General features: G+C 36.4%; 1 protein-coding gene across 8 annotated transcripts in view; it reads left to right on the forward strand.

The window, feature by feature from the left end:
• Nucleotides 1-17,747, forward strand: part of LOC140150809 (histone deacetylase 4-like) — a 119,706-nt gene that overhangs the window by 89,926 nt on the left and 12,033 nt on the right. For 7 of the 8 annotated variants that reach the window (XM_072172943.1, XM_072172946.1, XM_072172941.1 and 4 more), the window contains 5 exons: nucleotides 1,100-1,234; nucleotides 4,701-4,803; nucleotides 5,271-5,379; nucleotides 9,988-10,165; nucleotides 13,373-13,540. In XM_072172943.1, coding sequence (XP_072029044.1) covers nucleotides 1,100-1,234; nucleotides 4,701-4,803; nucleotides 5,271-5,379; nucleotides 9,988-10,165; nucleotides 13,373-13,540 — 693 coding nt within the window. The remainder of the gene's footprint in view (nucleotides 1-1,099; nucleotides 1,235-4,700; nucleotides 4,804-5,270; nucleotides 5,380-9,987; nucleotides 10,166-13,372; nucleotides 13,541-17,747) is intronic. The other variant, XM_072172942.1, reaches the window with a different exon arrangement.

Consider the following 17,747-nt stretch of genomic DNA (forward strand, 5'->3'; position numbering starts at 1 on the left):
ACTCTTGTGTTTGAAACACACAGTAGCATCCAATGTATAATCTGCCATCCTACATACAGAGCAGTAAATGGCAATTCCAATTGAAATCCCCACACCTACTGGAGATGTGACTTTATTAATATCCCACACAGGGGGGTGTAGATTTCAAATGGAGTCACCCATTCAGGTAACCCCATTTGAAATTCACACTCCCTGTGTGGAAGATTAAGGTCATTTCTTCCACAGGGGGTGTATGGGTTTTAATTGGAATAGCATATCACACTGGCCCAGAGGGTTGCTAAACATAGCAGAGTGTGCTTAGATTTAGATGCAATCAGATTTGAAGGCTGATATAACCAGTGTATTTTTATGTATCATTTGACGCGGATAAGTAAATGCGTATTGTAAACATTGTCATACCCAGAGGGCATGGTTCTATGACCTTGTTTCAAATGAAGCAGGCATTGGTGTCAGGTTTTGCTGTTCAGTTGATTTCATTTTCAACACAATTATTGGAGTGGTATATTACTTATTAGGGTAGATATTGGGTCCCTTTTAATGATCTCAATATTACCACATTATCTTTCTCTTGAACGAGAGCCAGCCATATTCAATATTCATAGCACTGCACTTGCACCCCTGTATGCAAGGTGATAGATGGGATCTACAATCATGTTTTCAATAAATAATCAAAATATGTGTCTAATAATATGACTAGCAGTGGGTGACAAGTCCATGCATATCATTATGTAACTTCACCAGTATTCAATCATAATCATGGTCGTGATTTTTGACTGTATAACTGTGTATGTCATGCGATGTTTCTGAACCACTATACTAACGATGTAATGTAGGAGTGAATTTGAAGTAGGATCATCAGTTTTAACAGTTAATATTTCTATTGATTTGACAATAAGAGCTCATAACATTATACCAATCACTTTGTTGTATGGATACATTGTTGATTAAGATGTGGACATAGCTATTAAAGAAATCACAATATTGATCATGATAGGTGAAAAAAGCAAGAGGGATTTAAGCACTTTGTATATTGTTTTAGTGTATAGTATTGTCTCTCTATATATATCTGCTCCTCACTGCATGCCTGTCATATCTTTAGGAATACGGAGGCTACCCAATGTTGATGAATCGCATGTATAGCCAAAGCACCAGTGATCTCAACTTGTACACGTCACCCTCACTGCCCAACATCTCACTGGGGCTACCTTCTTCAGGCCAACACTCGCCACAAATGGTACGTATGCACTTTGGGACCAAGGTATGAACCTTGAGGCACTCTCAGTTATTTCTTTAAGTTGTAGACACAAAGGCACACACAGATACACTCAACACAATATTAGAAAAGGTATGCATTATGGGACCAATGATTGAACCTTGGGGAACTCATCAGCGTTTTTCTCATACTTTTGTACAGCACTTTGTACAGCAATTGGTGTTATGTAAATCTGTGCTGTTCTGTACTGTATAGAATTCAATCGTCTATAAATGGTAAGATTTGTCAAAATGGCATTTACTTTCCTATAGGCAAATCCATAGATTGTATATAAAAGTAGATCATACATTTGAGAGATAACCAATTAATTGTATAATGGGAGGCATTTTTGAAACTTAACAGGATTCTCACAACAAGTTGTTCACTGTTTTTGAATATATTCATAGAAGTAACAATCTGTAGACTGTATAGCTGTCTCACGTGGTAGGTTGAAAACTTTGGGACCCTGAACGAATCCCTGTGGAATACCTACATTAGTTAATGTTAAATGATTATTTTATTTTTATACTTTCATTGTTTATCTGTTTATTTGGGACCCTGAACGAATCCTTGTGGAATACCTACATTAGTTAATGTTAAATGATTATTTTATTTTTATACTTTCATTGTTTATCTGTTTATTTGGGACCCTGAACGAATCCTTGTGGAATACCTACATTAGTTAATGTGAAATGATTATTTTATTTTTATACTTTCATTGTTTATCTGTTTGTTGTTATGTATGATGGTTTTATTGTGTGTTCTTGAATTTGAAAAGATACATGGAAAGGATTGTTATTGAATCCTAAGGAATCAGTTTTACAATGGGCATTGTGTATCTATCAGTAAAATTATAGTATAGATATTTAAACTTTAATAATGAAATGGCAAATATGGGAGATACTGAATCAGAAAACAACATGGTTTCTCAGCCTTTCATATGATAGGCATTAAAATGGTAAATATATATAAAGTTGTTATTATATATTGGTTGGTATACATTCTTTCTATTTCTTTCTAATCATCATCATATACCTGATCCCTCTTTCTTCTAGATCCCATCCAACCATCCTTTCTAAATCTTTGTCAGCATTGTGCTTGCATCTTGCCTGTTTTTTTTCTGATATGTTGTTGAACCCAAATATTCTCATCTGTAAGGTTTTACATATATGGTTTTGAGGCATTGCATTTAGTGAGCTTTACTGGGTAAGGTGCATTTTGCATATTTGTGCTCAACTATAGCCATTTCATCATAAGTGTTTCACCTTTTCAGGCTGTCCTACCAAAAATGTTTACTTTGGAATGTTGTTGACAATTTGGTTGGTCAATTCTAACTGAAAAGGGAAGACAGCAATTAAATAATTAATTTGTTAATTAATGATTAAACACACACACAGGTGTAGTGACTTGCCGGTAATAGATGAGAATATTTTGGTATTATGATAAGGTGTAGTTTGCATGATATTGCATATGGAATCTTTGTGACCTTGATGTTTATACTATGTGTAATGTTATGGGATAGTGCAATTGGTGGGTGACTGAAACAAGATGATGTTGACCACTTTTGTGTGAAATTTTTTGTTAACATTTGACACATATGATCTTTTCTGGAGCTCAAGCAACTCTAAAGATTACAAGTTGATTTTAAGATTGGTGATATACTATATGAGCTCTGTTTAACATATTGTTCATAATGTAAAGAAGACACATGATTCCAATCCAAGGTATTGAAATGATAATCAAAATACCACAGAGACAATATTAGTACATATATTATTAGTTACCCCTTGTTTGTTCATGAAATACAGGAAAATATCTATGGTCTGGTGCCATACACCAGACAATAGATATTTTCCCGTATTTTGTGAGAACAAACAGGGGGTAACGATTTTATCCTTTAGTGAACATGAATTTTATTATCTTCAGACTTGTTCGCAAACATTGCTGAAGATATTTAGTTTGATAATCTTGCTGAAAAGTAGGCTAGTTTTTCCATGCTTGTTAACAGTGCAGCCATGCCATGCGAGTCTTAGGATATTGCGCAGGTCATATTACGCAGACGCACGCTTGTTAGGACTACGCACTACACAGGTAATATGGGAAATATTACCTGCCTGTATATTAATGAGGAGTACGCAGGTAATACAGATTTTTATCCAAGTGGTGTTTGACCAATGAGATTACAGAATTCTTGTCAACTAAAGGATAAATATATTATATAGTTTTCTATTTGAGGTATACCACATAATCAAATTTAACATAGGGCCTACATGTAGTTTGGTCTGTTCAATGTAAACTTTTCTTCTGTTGTGTGTGTGTTTAAAATATGACCAAGAAAACTTACTTCAGGTCAAAAACATTTCATAAGACTGCTAACCTCCTGAGAACTACTGCATTTCTTACAACATATCTGATTGGTTGATCACACGATATACTCAGCTGAGTGAGCCAAGTAAAATACAGCTTCTAAATATTTAAGCTCAATCCGCAGTCAGCCCTACCATCATTCTTACCATGTTGCTGGTTGGCTCAAATCATAATAGTCCTTTTATTGGAACCAATGAGCAGGTAGTACTCAATGTTAAGTTTTCTTTTTGGTAGCAATATCCTTGAAACCTTTCCACTAAAAGGTCAAAAGCCTTTTATTAGGTAGAAATAGCATGGATTGATGATACGAAATTAAAAGGTTCCTACAGGATGTCGTTGAGTAAAGGAAGTAATGTTCGGATATTGGATTTGATTAGGAAAGTGATAACATTTTCTGCTCTGTTTATGTGTGCCATTTGGTAATAGTGAATCCAGAAAACCCGCTAAGAAACAAAAAGAAAACAAACTAGTCATCTATTTAAAGTTACAGGGATGTCAGTTTTCAGGCAATTGCCTGATTTCAGGCCTTTTGCTACTCCAAATTTCCGCCCTTTTATTTATTTTCAGCCCGCTTTGAGGCTTTATAGCCCAAATTTACGCTCTTTTTCAGGCTTTTCCTGCCAAGTCACTTCAGGCCACTTTCATCCCTGAAAGTTAGCTTTCACCTAGGAAAAACAAACTTACATGTACAGCGTGTTTGTATGAAGAACATGTTTGACCCGTTACATCCAAAATGGCAGCCACAACACACCCCTCCTTTTGTTAGGTACAACATGGTATGCCAAAATTCAACTTTCTGCGAGTAGATTTTTACAGTGTTACATAACACTATGTAACAGTTAAGTGCTATGGGTGCAAAAAGTAATAGTAATACAAGTAATAGGCAGGCAAGTTGGTAATGGTATGGCCAAACCCATGCTGGAAACGGTATTGCCAAACCCAAGTTGGTAATAACGGTATGGCCAAACCTCATGTTTTGCTGTATTGTAAGTATAAGTAGAAACACTGTTCTATTGTTTTGTCACAGTAAGATGGATTTGTAAAGTCTAAATGATAGCATTGTTTGCTTGATATTTTTCAGGCTGGATCTAAGACAGGGTTAGGAGGAGAGGCTCTGCGTCTGAGTAATCCCCTACCTCCTGGTGCAGTCATTACACCTGCATTCATTCCTGCAGTCCCCGCTGGTAAGTGCAAAGAAAACTTGCAGATAAATCTTGTATTGCGTTAAGGTTAGTGTATTGTTGGATGTTTGGCGCGCATCCGTCATTCTGCATGGTACAGCCTAGTAGAAGGTAGTGTGCATTTTACATCAGTAGTGGAAAAATACATGCAAAATGTACAACTATTTACTGACTTTTATAGTAATGGCTAAATGTGTTTTGCACATATGATACAATATACCCCCATGCAGTTATGTGAAAAAGTATCAAGCCGTCACTTGATGATGTAAATTTGTTTTGCAAAGAATTATCTCAAATTGATCAATTATTTTATTAATTAATTACGATGTTCATTATTTGGCAATGAAGGAATCCAAGAACTTGTGACCCATTAAAAGTTTCAGCCAACTATTTAGTATTCCCCGCTTTCCCCTCTTTAGAAGAACAAGAAGATAAAACAACTTTTTGTATGTTATTAACCATTTGAACAGGTGCAATAGGAGCCGCTGGTATCCCGTCAGGTATGATGGGTGGCGTCCCCCTGCATGATGGTAGTCCTCCAACCTTAGCCAACACACCAATAGCACAGAGACTTATACGGTAAGTTGACCAAATGTTTCAGGGGGTGTTCTACTTTATTTTGGCATGAGGTTCTTTTCTTGGCATGAGGAAATTGGAATTCTTACCATTCTGGTCCAGATGATTCAGTACTGGTATGATTGCTTCATAAGTTGAGGATGATAGTTCTATATGGGGTTTAAGTCACATTGGGCCTGTTTCTCGAAGCATGGCTAGTGGTCAGGCTTCCTAAGTCATCAGCCTTAAGCCCAATTAGTCCTATATACCAGTGCATTCAATTTCATATCATACATCACCTAAAACTTTAAATCAATAAAATGGATCCACTTGGTAGGACTAGCCTGCTGGCTTAGGAAGCCTGAGCACTAGCCAAGCTTTGAGAAATCAGACATCAGAGTGCATTTTGAGAAAAATGGTAAAGAAGATTGGTATGTCCATGTAGTTTCAGTGCAAGGTGGTGGTTATAACCATGCAGTGTAGATAACACCCCTGTTGCAGAAACTGACACTAACTCCATTTTCATGATTTTGTGACTTAAACTCATCCCTTTTAGAACTATCCTCCTCGAATTGCACTTATTTGTGACATTATATCTGATCCAACTAAGCCACATGAAAATATGATTTATTATCATCCTCGACTTGCGAAGTAAATAGGTGTGCTATTATTGCTGAAATCAGATCACCTCAAGCATACTTGTTGCAAAGTTAGGCAAAAAAAAAAAAAAAGAAGGTTTGTCTCAAAGCTCATGAGAAATTTAAAAACAAATGCGAAATGCCATTTTTTTTTTCCCCCAACTTTTTTTCATGGTATTTTGAGAAAAAAGTCTGATTTTCGCCAATTTTTTCTGGAAAAAACTAAAAAAAAAAAAATTTTTTTTTTTAAATAAAAAAAATGTCCGCATTTGTTTTTTGTCAAATCGTGGGATTTTACAAACGCGCGCGCAAGCTTTGAGACGAACCTTTTTTTTTTGGCCTTATAAGCATTTACAATGTACATTTTCTGATGTCTTTTCATCTCAATGATACAATTACCTCTTTGGCCATGGATCAGATTATGTTGCATTGGGCTATTAAAGTTAACATCCATACACCCTCTATGGAAGATATGACCTTAATCTTCCTTACAAGGGTGTAGATTTCAACTCCCTGTGTTGGAGATTAAGGTTATGTCTTCCATAGGGGGTGGATGGATTTCAACTGGAATAGTCCATTTCTCATCTTTTATGGAAGGGGGTTAACACTTCTTGTTTTAACCGTATCAGTTCAAATTTGGCCAAAATGCTTCTTTAATATTTGCTTATTAATAAGATACAATGATTTAACATGACTTGTGAATGACTTGATGGTAGTGAATCCTTTGTGGATATCCACAACCATGTGAAACCAAACATTTACTTGATGCACTCATGGCTTCTGAGTACTGCAAATTTTGAACGTAACTAATGTTCAGAGGATTCACTACCAGATTATGACGTATAGTGCCTGTTTACATGGAGAAAATGTTTCTGATTTATCTTTCTGAACAAAATCCCTCTCCCAAAAATGTTATTTCGAACGCTGCATAGCAAATTACTCAATTATTTTACTGATGAGTTCAAGTACAAAAAAAACATGAGACATTTTGGCACTATACATGTACCGTGTATTCAGTAGCATAGCCAGTTGTTGTTTTTCAAAGGGGGGAGGGGTTGGCTTTTAGAGGGGGCACATTTTGATGAAAATGATAACAAATTGTCCAAAATGGTCAAAAAGCCCTAAAATCTTAAAATTTTACCCGCCTGCATCCTACAGGTGGGCAAGATTTTTCATAAGGGGGGATTTTCCCCCATTGGCTACGCTACTGCATATTTTATGATATTGTAGTGATTTCCTTATTCTGATGAATTCCAGAGTACGTTGAACTGTCCTTAACCCAATAAGTGACCAGTGTAGGTAGCGTACATACGCAAGTGGCTTTGCACTGAACAAAATTGATAACATTGCCTTTTACCGTTGGTATAATACAACAGTTTATATAGTGTGTCTTGTCTCAAGTTGAGAGTAACGCCATGTTGGATTTCGCAATGGCAGATTGGAATAGGCGCCTTTTATGCCGTTACGTTGCCCCCGTATGGACAAATCACCCTTAAACGCATGTGTATAAGTCCCGTGGGATTAGGATAGCGCGAGTGATTCAAATCCATCACTGCGAAATAAAACAAGGTATTATTCTCAACTTGAGATGAGACACGCTACAGTCATCTGGATTTCATCAGTATAATAAAACCATGACGATATGTATGTTGTGTTTGAATCACTCACTCCACCCGCCCCATGTCCACATGTCCATTGCACCATTCCCTTTGATGTTATGTTGCATGTTATTTGTTGCTTCTATGTCATCTAATGCCACCTCTTTCGCAGATTTCATATTGTCGCTGTTCTGTCCAAACCTTTTATGTGATTTTTGACTACCTCATGGAAAGCTGCCACATCTACTTATTCTAAAAATTCTAAAGATTCTAAAATGATCATATTATTTTGATTGCACGGTAGACGGCCATATGCAATCAAACATTATTTGTGATCATTAAATCATTATCTGTGAGGTAGTCAAAATCATATATACAAGGATTTGACAGAACAGCAATGTGGGTGTCTTGCATGATGTTTGCAGTCTGTGGAAGAGGTCGCTCATCTTCTTTATAAAAGTTGTTTTGGCAGTGGTAGTGAGATGAACAGCAGCTAAAAGCACTTTCTGATTACATCTTATTGATCTGAAAATAAGCATAATGCAATAGAAAAACAAACAAGCAACCAGTCCATTTTGTAGATGTAAATGATTTTGATTTATTAGCCAAGTTGTGTACTGGCATTGGAATTTGGGGAAATAATAATTTGTGTGATTCATACCATCATCAATAACAAGCGGCCTCTAAAAACCACCTTAAGAAGTATGCCTAGACCTTTTTCAATCTGCTATGTTCTGCCAATCCTAAATTACTCAGGAAAAGTATCATTTTGCCAAGGCTCAGCGGAGATTAGCACTTGGCTTGCAAACCCAGATTTTTTGGCATGGCTTTATATATTTTTAGTACAGTTGATCTCTATAGTTTGATATACCAGTAATCCTAGGAGTACAAGCTGGCTCTGATGAAGTGGTATTCTTTGAAAGAAATGTGGACTGTTATGTAGACACAGTTTGTTCTGTGCTATTTTTACCATTTCGGTACAATCTTTAATTTGTGGACTAATTATAGTCATCTTCCTGGCACATACGTCTTGTTTCTAGATATTCACTCCTTAATGAAAATGTTTGGACTAAGAACAAGATCTTTTGTTGTCTTCAAACGTTAGTCTTTAATTTCTTCATCATTTTGTAACCCAAATAAAGATGATAATTGAATGAAGGTTGCTTGTAAGTTTCCATAAATGCTTAGTGTAAAAATGCCACTTTTGTAGCAGCTCTTTCCTAATTTGTTGAATGTAATTCTGCATGTTGCATTGTCCTGTATGTGTGTGTATGACTTGCTAACCACTTGGCCAACTTTGAGGATTTGTGTTTTGGCTCTGCATGGAATCTTATCTATGTGTCCAACTATTGAACAAAGTGTAGAGTACACACATTGTACACATAAACCAATATTAAGACAGGCTAAGATAATTGAAAATGGAGCTTAGGATCCTTTTGGCAATGGGCTATTCCAGTTCAAATCCATACACCCCCTATGGAAGACATGACCTTAATATCTTTCACCACACAGGGAGTGTGACATTCAAATGGGTTACCTGAATGGGTGACTGCATTTGAAGTCTACACCCCCTGTGTGGGAGATTAAGGTCATGTCGTACATAGGGGGTGTATGGATTTCAACTGGAATAGCCCAAAAGCTACACCTGCATTAATTGCAATGAGTTTTGCTTGATACTTCCCCCTCTGTTAAATGCATGTTACCAACCTACCAATAACATTGTATAATTTTTGTTAATTATAAAACAATATCAAAGATCAGTCAACTTAATAGATATTTAATTATTGATCAATCTATTTCAAATGAGTGCATGTTGCATGGATTTAAGTTATTATAATCTTAACACCGTTTTTAACTTTTTAATCACAATTTCTTCATTAGCAATTTTGGGAGTTTACAGGGTTGCATGTATGTAATAGTGTGGGAGAGATGATTTTGAGAATAACTGATTTTAAACCATTTAATGCATGCTCAGTTTGGATAAAGATTAAGGCAATGTAGGAAATAGAAACGAGAAAAAACAAGATATTTAAGGCTACAAATTCTCATATCCCTGAATAACAGAATTAGTTTGTTTTGATAAGACAAACAGCATGTTAAAATTAAAGTGTGTAAATCTAGCTGGTTGAGTCAATTGCTACCTAATGTGTGCTTGGTATGAATTGGTCGTCATGCTCCCCACCACACTAAAAGTCAGTTCCATCCTAGCCGGCCGATTTGATAGACCCTGATCTCCTTGGTGACAAAGTGTTAGAAGTCGTACATTTTGTGTTGATGTTGTTGTGTTTTTGTCTGCTTTTCCTTCCTATGCCGCACATATTTCATCCACCCTACCTCATCCTTGACAAACATTATGTTTGTTGGTACGTACGTACGTTGCACAATGGCTTACATAGAAGACCTCTTCACAGGCCCCTGGCAAGGACACAATCAGCGCCTCTACCCAACAGTCAACGAGGTCAACCCCCCTCCTCCATGCATCCGCAGCAGTTATTGTTACAGCAGCAGCATCAGCAGTTCATGCAGCATCAGCAACATCAACAGCAGATGATTGCACTGCAACAACAAAGACAGGTGAGTGGTAACTTTAAAATGGGTTGTTAACCTGCGGGCCACATGCGAGTCTCGACAATGTCCAATGCAAAGTCCTTTCTTGCAACAAATGTTATTATGAATTATACATAGCTACATAGCAAAAGTTTTGTTATTGATACAGTGATCCAATTCACTCAGCAATTGTTCATTGTAGAGAACACCTCATACTTGATAATGGCAAGTTTTATAAATAGTTCCGCTAATATGATAAGAAAATGGGGAAACAGCATTGCAAATTAATTAGTAATATCCATCAGTAAATTGAAGGTATTATGCTGCGCAATACAACAAAGAATACGAGTTCTAATTATAAAAATAGATTAAAGCGAGCCAAAAATGGATATACTGCTTTAACACACGCTGCATAGGAAGTGTCCAATCCTCTTTGATATATTTGTCCCAGGTTTTATGGTAACCAGGAGACAAACTAAGCATCACTACCTGATCAATCGTGCAGCTCAAATCGTGGGGTGATATTGAGGTTATCTCCTCATGTGTACCTATAAAAAGCATTTTGCAGACCTTTTGCCTTAAGTTCAGATTAGAAAGGACAGCGACTTTAATTCTTTCAGGAGAAGTTTATCTAGCAGTAGCATTCTGTGTATTTAATAAAGATAATAACATCAGTGACAGAGCAGGGAGAGTGTGGCTCAGTGTTTTAAAAATTCTTGCCTCTGGTGCATGATGGTCCTGGTTCAACTCATGGTGATGGAAAACTTGCTAAATTTAATTGGCAATATTTATAAAGGTTGCACAAAAAGTAACTCAGCTGTTATAAATACGCCTATAGATTCAGAACTAATAATTGTTTACACAATATTTCAACATAGAAAGAAGGACAATTTATTTACGCGCATTTTGATACCCCATTTTTCCAATATCGTTCAATATTAACATCACAGCAGTGTTTTCAAAGAAAATTACCCGAATTTAAAAGTTGCAGCTATTTGTATTGATTTGAAGTCAGCGCGAAGATAAATGGAGGGTGTTACGTGCCACAATGCTTGCGTAAAAACCATTGATCGCTGTAAACTGCTACTTTTAAATTCGGGTATTTTTCTTTAAATGCACTACTGTGTTGTTAATATTGAGCGACATTTGACAAATGGGGTATCAAAATGCACGTAAATAAATCGTCCTTCTTTCTATGTAAAAATATTGTGGAAACAATTATTAGTTCTGAAGCTATAGGCGTATTTATAACAGCTGAGTTTCTTTTTGTGCAGACTTTAGATTGAATTCAGACTTCTGCTCTCCCTGTGGTGCATGTAGAATTGGATATATGAACCATGAGAGAATTCCGTCCTTTGGAAGGAATGTTAAGCTGTTGGTCGAGTGTACAGGATAGCCATAACTGTACATGTAGCTCGCAGTCAGTTTCGAGATGAGTTGGATGTTAACCCCTGACTGTTCCCAACCGGTGCCAGTTTTCAAATGGGTCCCAATGGAAATAAGCTTCATAAGAGGCTTTCTTTGTTTATCTAGGGTTGTCAAGCCTGAACAAATGTGACGTGTCATGTCAAAACCAGACACTTTTGGGCAGGTTATCAATTTTGAGGTTTTTACATATCTTAAATTATAGAGATATTTTGCTCCACAATGCCATTTTCCCCCATGAAATCGGACATTCCTAAGCGAAGATATTGAGTTCGTAAGTTATGGTATTATAAAATTGGAAATTGGGATATCGGCCTTTAAAAATATTATTGACAATGTTGAGAGTAGGAATTACCTTGAAAATGTCAAAAAAACTTACCAGTTACCGGTCTGAAACTTCAGACAATATTTTTAACATCAATAACATCACAAATTTGCAACAACCCCAAATTGTGAAATTTTTTTTGGCTATTTCTCCATTTACGATCCTGCCCAAAAGTGTCTGGTTTTGACATGACACGTCACAAATCAAATCAAATCAAATCAAATGAAAACAAAACATCAAAATCTACACGGAGCACAGTGATTTGTAAATCGAAAAAGCTGGGGGAAGATGTAAAAAATATTGTTTTAATACCTACAACTTTAAAAATATCTCAGTGGTGGCAAAGTTTTGCCTTGACAGGGGCAGCCTATACAGTGTACTAGGTCAAATTAATTTCCAATAAGTAGATAGGCTTTCTCCATGGGAATTCATAACAAGTATTTCCACGAATAAGCAGTCGGTTATCACAGTACCGCTGAAGTTCAAGACACGTTTGACAAAAGCTTGACCACTTGCCCAGGGACCTACTGCACAGTTACTGTGATACCCGATGGCATATTCAAAGAAATACTATAACTTATCAAATTATCAATAGAGTGCCCTTCATGAGTGACACACAAACATGGAGTAGACTGACTAGGTCAAATCTATTTTGAGAGAGAGAGAGAGTGAATTATTCATAGGATGTTGATTATATTTCCAGGAAAAACAAACCAATTTGATTTCATCAGGACCTCATAATATATGCTCATCTCTCATGGCACAGCTCTTTGACCCCCAATATGCTTTGTACATTGATAAAATGACCTTTGATTGTCTTGGATACAAAAACACTAATTTAGGTCAGATTTTGAGCAATGAGTGTTCAGTGGGGTTTAATGACCTTTGACATTGGATATTAGCCTATTTTGACTTACAGTGTAAATCAGGAGTTTGTGGATATATAGGGCAACAGGCAGGACCAACCACACCAACCATTACAGCATCATTCATTCAATTATATTACAGAGATATGGTTTCATTAATAATAAGATATGGTTTTATTGATTAATGATGGTTTCATTAATAATTAGATATGGTTTTATTAATTAATTAGTTGTTTAATGACAATAACATTTTATTAGGTGAAGACAAATTCATACATCTCATTATTAGGGAACAAACCAAAAGTTTGATGATGTCCAAACAAAAGCCCTTTTGATAGGGTGGAGGAGGTCGAAAAGTCAAATTATGTTTGTAAAAAAACGAGTTAAAATGTAGTCCTTTAAGGTTGAAATTTTCAACATTTTAAACTTATATGTGCTGCTGTTCTGCATAGCTTGTTATACTATTGTGTGTGAGAATGTATGTCACATGCCACAAAGACCCATCTTGTAAAATATCTTGTCAAATTGACAAAACAAAAGCTCTCCTTATGGCATCAGGAGTGCTTTTTGTAGCTCTTAAGTTAATAATTGTATCCATCGTTTCTTTTCAATGTACAGATACAAGAAAGCGGAGTAGGGGAGACGAGCCCTGTGGAGCCAGAGAACCTGTCTCCACGCAGTAAGAGCAGCTCACCCCACCTCAGGGATATTACAGAGATCAAACAGGAACCAATTGAAATTGAAGAAGAGGATGAAGAGGAGGCAGAGAGACAAACACTTCTGCAGGTGAGTGTTAAGATGACTCGTACTGATGGGTGTCAAACAGAAATGAATAGAACAGGCAGGGTTTCAAATAAGCTCGTCGGTTTATGTGCTATTTCCATTTAAAATTCATACTCCCTCTGTGGAAGATATTTCCAAAGTCTTCCACAGGGAGAGTGTGGATGATATTGGTTCAGAACAAATTTGGAAAGATATGGACCTAATCCGCATCAACTTGTCTGATATCCTCTTTTAAAAACAAGCATCAATGTGCTAGTAAACTGTGCAAATGGCAAACATGAAAGCCAGTTAGGCTAATCCATTTGGAGTCCATACTCCCCCTGTAGAAGGTTTTTGAAATATATTCCACAAGGGGGAGTATGAATTTCAAATGGAATTAGCACATTAGCTAACTCTATTTGAAACTTACCTTCCCTCTATGGAATATTTAGCTTGAATCTTTCTCAGACTGTGTATGAAATTCAAATGGAGCGGCCTAAATGTGTTCATTCCATTTGAAATTCATACTCCCACTGTGGAAGATATTTCCACAGGGAGTGTGGGCTTTAATTGGATTAGCCCAGTCTAATAAAGACAAAATCTGACATTAACATGAAGGTAGGATGAAAGTATGTACCTTTATCACTCCCACACACCGACATCGCCTGGCTAATAATTATTTGGTGCAGCAGAGACACTAAAATGAATACACGGGATCGATACACGTGAATTGCTATGCACGATTTTGATATCAGACGAAAATCTTCGGATACTGGGTTAGAAAATGATGAATATCTCCCATAAATGATTTTTTTCTCAAGAAACCAGATGTGGTCTCATACACTTGAAAATACGTGTTGAACAGATATGATAGTCCATAGGGTGCGCTTTGAAAATTGGCCGTGCGCTTTGAACTCAAAATCTGACCAAAACTCTAATGTTATATTGCGTTGGTCCTGTATGGACTACAGCGCGCAGCAGGCTATAGCTGCACTCACTACTCAGTGGAGGCAGTATAACCATTGACCGCAATGTCGTATACAAGCTTACTCACACAGCGAGAAATCAATTACCCGGCTATTGTCAGTAGCCTTAGTCAGGTCACTTCGCTAATTATGCATCTCATAAGGTCCGAATAAAATGGCCATGGGTGGCTGTGGATTCAACCTACCATGGCGATTTCTACCATGAAGATATCGGGGCGATGTCACTGTGTCCCATGTGGTTGTCTAATTCAGAACATATATTAACATACAAATTAGAGCAATCAACACTGTGGTAAGCCATCAGTGCGTACAAAATTAGATAATCCGGTCAATACCGCCCTGTATATTGGGTCTATCGGCCATGTTGAAATGTTTACTGTATTCAGGTGCTTACCATCAGCACACAGAAAACAGGTTGATGTTTCTTCTCAAAGGTCTTGTGTATCTCTTGTGATAAAAATATCTTTGTGACGTCTTACAGTTAATGACCACACAAAAAGGCTTCATGAGGTATGTTTGGCGATGTCAGCAAGGTCTAATTATTCAAATTAATTGTGTTACAGCTTCCTAATTATAATGTAGAAATGCGCTTCTATTTTGACATGTAACCTGTACAAATATTAAAGATAATTATTTGGCACAGAGACGATTTAATTATTGGTGACCTTCCTCTTTTGCCAAGATTTTCGTTATCTACGTAGAAATAATGAATGATGATGAGAAAAGCTAATTGCAAGGTTGATTTCATATAGGACAGACCACATTTAATTATAGACAAAATAATTAAGAATACAATTTTGAGAAAGTCTTCTCCAATCGCTAGTTTCTTGTTCTAGCCCCAACAAGATCAATCAGTGAACAAGTTACAAAACAAGATATTCCATATTTACGTGGGAGACAATTGCTTTTTAGAATCAGTCTGTTCATAAAGGCAATATTTGTAAGTAAATTAGTGACAGGTCGATAGTCCAAAGGGTCATTACTCTGAAACCCAATAACTTAGTTATATAAACCCTAACCCTTGCGCTAACCGTAAAATTCTCCCTAAACCTAACCTATAACCTAAGCAATAACCCTAATCATAATTCTAATCCTACCATTTACCCAAACCCTATCCCTAAAACTAACCCTAATGCTAACCCTAGACTGATTCCTAATCCATCCTAACCTAAATGCCCTAAACCTTAACTTTACCCCTTCAATGACCCTTCAGACTAATGGGCATTGCAGATACTGTAGGCCTATCTGTGTATTGGAGATATATAAGTCCAGTAAAAGGCAGTATCTTGAAGTAATTATAAAAGCAGATATTGCGGTTTTACCTGGCAAGGCAGAATCATCCATATTATATGGCTAAAATTGGTTTTGAGTGGGTGATGTGAATGGATATATGGTTTGCATAGCTGTTGAAGATAATCTTTTCTGATAAAGTGCGGTTTTGATAGAGTTCATATACTTATATAGCACTGGAAACTTTATTTTTTATCTCTTTTCGATTCATACTTCTGGTTTCAAGTTCACACAAGTTGTTGAAGGAGGTAATTGCTCAGAACAATGATGATTTAATACAGTACAGCAGTTAAGCAAGGCCATGTTTGATTTCAGAACACTTGTAAAACTCTCCAAAGTAACCTATGAATGAAAGTTATATTTGCTATGTTAATGTTGGGAATGCAAAAGCAAGCTCATGCTTATTAAAATATTAAGAACATAAATGTTAAGGGCTAAATATGTACGATGCGTTGCTGTAATGTATGAACAATTGACGGTTACATGCCAAGCATTGAATTATAATCCCTGACTCATAACTCATTCAAGAAGGTCAATTGTGAACATGTGCATTCCAAAGACATGTTAACAGGCTGTACAAAGTAACAATATGTGGCCGGATCTGGTCCAATCAGGCTAAACTCTGCAATAATGAAACTGATACAGGCAAAAAGTGATGAGAAAAAAATTGACATATAAAAGGTTCATAACTTTGCCACCAAGTATTCAAGAGACCTGGGGATTCAATATTAGCAAGTGTATGATACCGAGCAAGTTAGTAATGGTAGTAACTCATTGTCAAAATTTCCGACTTTGGCCTGAGTAGATGTTATCTGTTTTGCGAATTACTAGCAAATGCTTTGTTTTACTTTGGTAGCATTCTGATTCAAGACATTCATTCGAAATATTTACCTCCCCAAAAACACAGTACCCGCTATGTTGTTTACTTGTAGATATATACAGCCTTTTGACTTGGGGAGTAAACTGGTAATAAAAACACCTGTCTCAAGTATCTTTTGTCAAATGGTGTTAGTGTAGTGGTTTTCTCACTCGCTTCTCACCACTGCGACCCAGGTTCAATTCCCCGCATTACCACATTTGAGTTTGGTTGGCGATCCATGCTCATACTCACTGGTTTTTCTCCGGGTGGTCCGGTTTTCATCCTGCGTCTAAAATCTACCTCTTTCCGTATCCCTTTCCAGTCATATTTGGTTGGCATCCCTTTAATTTAGTTGCCTCTGAGCACTATTGGGTTTTGCCTGGCTTTAACCGAATGTTATAAGTAAATATAAATAGCATAAAAAATCTGTTATGTTATTTAATTATAGATACTTGCATTTAATTTGCATAAAGACACACTCAATCCGAATTATAGCTTAATAATAATAAATTAAATGAATGAAAAGGTTTATTGATACTCTCTGTAATAGGATTATGAACTGATACATGAGTTAATGTTGTGTTGTATTGGAATAGATTTAATTTGATCAGTTGATTTCGATGATTGACGGCTGCTTGGCAAGCTTGAACATGAATCAGCAATTATAAAGAGAAAGCAAGGTGGCGTGTTTGGTGACTTTCACTGGCGTGCAAAATATATAGCTAGTAATTAAATTCCTGTGTAGTAATGAGGAGAAAATAGCAAGTTATGGAATCAAGTGAGTCACAAGACATATAAATATAGAACTTGTTTGAAGAGAGAGATGAGGTTGCTATGGCAACAAAACAAATTGAAGCTAGTGTGAATAATATATGAAGCCATAGTTCAGCTCGTAATCAGCAAGAATTGTTAGACTTTTATCACTATGTGGAAAAGTAGACCGAAGTTAACAGTGATATAGTTGACCTGTTTGGTCTATATTTTGCATGTTAAAAAAGCAGACAAAATATAGGACTTCAATTTAGAATTCGTGATGCATCTGGCGAGATATTACCAGACAATTCTCAAAATAAAATATATCGGTATTAATCTGCAA

This window comes from Amphiura filiformis, chromosome 4 (genome assembly GCF_039555335.1).
Source record: "Amphiura filiformis chromosome 4, Afil_fr2py, whole genome shotgun sequence".
Taxonomy (NCBI): Eukaryota; Metazoa; Echinodermata; class Ophiuroidea; order Amphilepidida; family Amphiuridae; genus Amphiura; species Amphiura filiformis.